The sequence below is a fragment of the Carya illinoinensis genome, chromosome 1 (assembly GCF_018687715.1).
Source record: "Carya illinoinensis cultivar Pawnee chromosome 1, C.illinoinensisPawnee_v1, whole genome shotgun sequence".
Classification (NCBI taxonomy): Eukaryota; Viridiplantae; Streptophyta; class Magnoliopsida; order Fagales; family Juglandaceae; genus Carya; species Carya illinoinensis.
In genome coordinates this window covers 28,291,164-28,296,789 of record NC_056752.1, presented here as the reverse complement: position 1 = coordinate 28,296,789, position 5,626 = coordinate 28,291,164, and the positions used below count along the sequence as shown (strand labels likewise).

General features: G+C 40.0%; 1 protein-coding gene across 1 annotated transcript; it reads left to right on the top strand.

Moving 5' to 3' along the window:
- The first annotated feature begins 201 nt into the window (after positions 1-201).
- LOC122280136 lies at positions 202-921 on the top strand. The gene has a single exon (XM_043091162.1). It carries the CDS (start codon positions 202-204, stop codon positions 919-921), a length of 720 nt encoding a protein of 239 aa, XP_042947096.1.
- Positions 922-5,626: the final 4,705 nt, after the last annotated feature.

Genomic DNA, 5,626 nt, shown 5'->3' with positions numbered 1-5,626 from the left:
ACCTGATTCATCCAACTAGAGATAAGATTCTTCAGGAAAAATATTTTGAAGGACAATACCTGCCCTGTTTGCTTGAGTGAACCCGAAACTGTGGTGCATGTGTGCTGGGGGTGTTCTGCTGCAGCAGATGTGTGGGGTGGGATTTCCGTGTTCAGGAAATGGAGAAGAGACTTCTATGATTTTCAGGCCCTGTGGGAGGAGATGGGAACGAAACTAAAACAGGAGGAGCTAGAGCTGGCTGCTACTGTCATACATAGCATCTGGTTGAGAAGAAACGAAATGGTTTTCAATGGTAATTTTCAATCTCCGAATGCAGTCATAGCTAAGGCACAAGCTGATTACTCTGTGTATAGGGAGGTGCAGGAAGGAGTTCCTGGGGCAGCAACTAGAATTCATATTAGTGACTCCAAGCAGGTTTGGAATCCTCCTGTATGGCCTTGGTACAAGGCAAATTTTGATGCAGGTTTTAATAGAGATAAGGGAAGAATGGGGATAGGGGTGGTTGTAAGGGATTCGAAGGGGGCTTTGATTGGGAGTCTGGTTGCACCAAAGAGGAATGTCACCTCGACTTTCCAAGCAGAGTGTCATGCTCTTCATAGAGCAATGGTCTTCTGTACTGAACTGGGTTTGATGCATGTATGTTTCGAAGGGGATGCAAAAGCTGTAGCTGATGCTGTAAATTCAGAAACAGAAGACAACTCTTGGGATGGCCAGCTAATTGAAGACATTCGACAGCTTAAGGCAGCCTATCCTGTGTGGAAACTGGTTTTTGTCCGAAGATCTGTAAATGCTAGTGCTCATGTAGCAGCTAAGTTAGCAGTTAATTCTTCTTGTGAAAGTGTATGGCTAGAGGATGGCCCAAGTGAGGTTAGAAGATCCACTATGGATGAGTTAGTGTGTAACGAACTAATTCAATCTTAGTAATGAATTTGTCTTTCCTTTCAAAAAAAAAAAAAATACCAGATTCATTAAATCTAAAAAAGTAGCAGGGGCATTGGCTAACCCAAACGACATCACCTTAAATTCATGATGCACATATCTCGACCTGAAAGCAGTTTTGGGCACATCCTTGTCTCTTATCCTCAACTGGTAGTATCCTGACCTCAGATCAATCTCCGAGACACAACTGCTCCTTGAAACTGATCAAACAAATCATCAATCCGTGGGAGAGGATATTTATTCTTGATGGTCACCTTATTTAATTTCCGATAATCAATGCACATTCGGAGGGTACCATCTTTCTTTTTAACAAACAGCACTGGTGCACCTAACGGCGAAGTACTTGGTTGAATGAATCCCTTATCTACCAGCTCTTGCAACTGAGTCTTCAATTCTTTTAATTCAACCGGTGCCATACTGTAAGGAGCTTTATGTACAGGGGCAGCTCTAGGTTCCAAGTCTATAACAAACTCCATTTCACAAACAGGAGGTAGCTCAGGCAAGTCATCCACAAACACGTCGGGGAATTCTTCCACAACTAGAATATCTACCAATGATTTCTTCTCAGATGGTGAGGACACCATCTGGACTAAGAAGGCATCCGCCCCATAGGCAATCTCTCTTCTTGCTTGGATTGCCGATATAATTACCGGTTTTTCTTTTAACTTACTCCCCTAAATTCCAGATAATCCCCATATGGAAGCTGAAAGCTAATTACCCGACTTTTGTAATTAATACTCGCAGAATATCGGTATAGCCAATCTATCCCGAGGATGATATCAAAACCCAACAGCTTAAACACAACCAAATCAACATCCAAAAACCTTTCATCAAAATTTAAAGGGCAACTCAAAGCAACCTTAGAACACCACACCACTTCACCATTTGGTAGAGCCACTACCAATGACTTTGGCAAAAGTTCCGTAACCAAATTACACATCCGAGCGAAAGTGAAAGATACGAACGACTGTGATGCACCCGAATCAAACAAAGTGCAAGCATAAAATTCATATAAACGGACTCTCTCTGAACCAAACACATTAAACCATGAAATCCAAAAAAACAAAGAAGAAACCAAAATACACCAAAAATCAAATCCAACATTAAATTAAATTAGATCCATACCTATAATTACTCCAGCATCATGGGTCACTAGTGCCTCATCATCCACATCTCCAGGTGTAACAGCATAAACCCGAGCTTTCACTGCTTGCCATTGATTTGTTCTTCCACCGCGTCTACCTCCACGACTTCCTTAAACTCTAACGGGGCATTCACAAGCGAAATGTCCCACTTGGCCACATCGGTAATAATGGGTTCCACCACTTAGCCGACACTCACCCTCATGAGCTCTATTACAAATTTTGCAAATTGGCACCCGTCTTCCCATAAGTACACCTGAGGCCGCTTATGGTCGAGTCCCGGTCCGCTGAACAAATTTCTGAGGCGAACTCAAACTATTTCCTTCACCAGAAAAACTTTGCCTCTTATGTCTTGGAGGGGAGCCCATAATCAGATTATTCTCTCGCTCAGCAAGGTTGGCCAAGTCAACTAAATCCTGAAAAGTAGATATCCGGTGGCAGACCACCATTCTGTGTATATCAGGACGCAGACCCTCCTAGAAACGCTCGGTGACTCACTCAAAAATGAGTAACACAAAGGCTATCCCAAGTGTAGGAGGATGTTGTGTAATAATTAGGAATAAATTCCTAGATCGTCTCCTCAGGGAAAGTTACTTAAAATTAAACTCGTTGAAAAATGTGAAAAACTTCACAAAGAGAAAACAAAATGATGATATGTGCAATGGATGGAAAAGGGTACTAGTCATGGACTAGATTCATGTTTTTAGATTTTGATTGTCGGATTGGAATTTAAAGGACTAATAGATTAAACTCAGAAATTACTAAATTAAGAATTAAACTAAATTAGAAAGTAATTGACAAAACATGCACTGAAAATTGAAAATGCATAAAACCAAGATTCTAGAATTCGTCTTTGTATTTAAATCACAAATTCTCAAAATAACACATAACAATTGTAATCACTATTAAATGAAAGCTTAAAGAAACAATAAAAATAAAAAATATGAAATAAGTAAACAATAAATAAATTACCCAACTAAAACAAAAACAAAAGCTCTCTCCTTCACTTTCTGAAAAAATATAATTCAAACCAACTAAATCTCCTCTAGAAAAATAAATATAAACTGACTCACTTCATTTTACGAATGAAAAGCTCAATTCCCTCTACTCCCATGTATCATGTTTCAGAAAAATAAAAAACAAAAGCTCTTAACCGAACCCTTCTTGCAATAAATTAAGGTAACACACTTCATGAAAACTTCTAAAACAATTCTTTCGTTTCATGAAACTAACTAGCACACTTGATGAAAATTAAGATATTACACTTAATGAAATAAAATTCTAGAACAATTCTTAATACACTTAATAAAAGTTCTAAAACGGCAAAGCATTGAAGCCAAAATGAATAACAAACTGCCGAACACAAGAAGGAGCCAATTATTTAAAGAACATAACAAAGAAATAACAAAGCACAAAGTTCTTCCTTCTCATTCAGATTGCACCCCTTATTTAAAGAGCCAATCCACTGACTTCAATGATGTCCAATTCGGTGGAAAGCTTCAGTCAAGCACCAATTCCCTTCCCTCTAATCATGCACCAATTTCTTCTCCTCAATTCAAACCACTCAAACCAAGTCCAACACGGTATGTATACCTCTAGAAAATTCCCTCTAATCCCACGTCTCTCTCACCATCCATTGCTTTATACAAGTCAAGCACGGCTCTCTTTCCTCTAATCATGCATCGACTTTGCTCTTCACTCCTTTTTCTCAATTAATTCCAGCACAACACTCACATGCACCGACTTTGCTTTCTTTCCTTTTTTATTTTTCAGTTTCAGCACAACACATTAAGCACCGACTTTGCTTTCTTTCCAGCTGACCGACCACACCTTTATTCTACTTAACTCTAATGTGTCCCTGCCTCTCCACGTAACACTTTCCAGTCAAGTCAAAGCAATTGATTTAATGACCCGGCACCGACTTGACTTTTTCTCTCTTCTCTCAATTAATTCCAGCACATCACACTTCAGCTCAAGCAAATCATGCACCAAACACCAATCACGGTACCTCACCAAGAATATAAATTCCCTTTCACGTAGTCCCCCCACCGATTATGATCTCTCCTCCAAAGTTAATACTTTCTCAGCACAATAAAACTCCAACACGTCTCCTTCCCAACATAAAAGAGTAGAACCAACCAATTAGATTAATCCAGCTGATTCCCTTCAATCAATTACCTCCAGCACCGACTCTCTCTTTCATTTCATGAATCCAGCACCGACTTTCCTCTCTACTCCTACATGTCTCCCTTGGTTGAAAGCTCAAGCACGGAATCTCTTGGTTGAAAACTCACTCTCTTGTACCTACTACACCGTCCAGCCACACACACACACACACACACACATATATATATATAGATAGATGCCTCAAGTTGGTGCTGCCAAACTCCTTCCTCCAGTCAAGCATGGCACGGCATGCTCTTCCATGTTTATTTGTTTTTCTTTTCAACATGCCTTTACTTGGTTTCAGCCCCCTTTTTGGACTTGGGTTGAGTTGGTGGGATGAAGTGCATACGACACTCTTCAATCTAGAGGTGGTCAACAATTCAATATATCTTTCCATGCCATGTGTATAGGATCTACAAGCCAAAATTCATTATTTTGAGTCATGCATGCGTTAATGACTTCCAATCTATTCAAAAAGTTTAACATATGGATCACACACAAAATTTATCTCATACCAAGCTTTCTAAATAAAATATGCATATGAGTAAACATTATCTAATTAAATCTTAAGTTATAAAATTAAGCATAAACTCATGCTATTAATCAATTTAAATCACAACTTGTATTTATTCTTATTAACTATTTTTCCATTTAAAACCAACAATAATATCATGATGAATTTAAAATACATTGGTTTTAAATAGTTAAAATATGCAATATTTCAGTTCAATCACTCGGCCTGCATCTCCTCCGAGGCGATGAGACGGGGAGCAAATCGCCCAAGTTCTATAAATCTTCGGGCGAACTATTCCATTGTCATACTCCCCTAGACCAAGCTTGAGAACTCTCCTGCCTTTTGCCGATTACAGAAGCAGAAAAGAATCGGTCATTAAATTCTTTCTTGAAGCGCTGCCAGGTCACAGCGGTAAAAGACCTCAATTTTGACTCCAGCATTACTCTCTTGGTATCCCACCACTCAGAAGCGGTGCCTTGCAACAGATAGCTGGCATAAAGTACTTGTTGCGCCTCAGTGCAACCACATACCTCAAAAGTTTTTTCCAAATCTCTGACCCACTTTCCAGCCCGTAGTGGATCCTCTTCTCCCGTAAAGGGTGGAGTTCTATGCACTAGAAAGCGCTCATAGGTGCATCTAGCTTGCACCAGGGTCTCCTTGTTGTGGCCAAGGTCCTCTTTGTTGTGGCCAAAGCCCTCCTTGTTGTGGCCAAGGCCATCCTTGTTGGGGCCTAAAATTCTGCTGCATGAACTCAGTCATCTACCGTATCACTTGGACTATAACATCATCCCTCGGCGTATCGTCCCGAGGCTCTTAAGTAGACTTTCTTGGCTTCCCATCCTCCTGCCACAACACAACCTTTGAC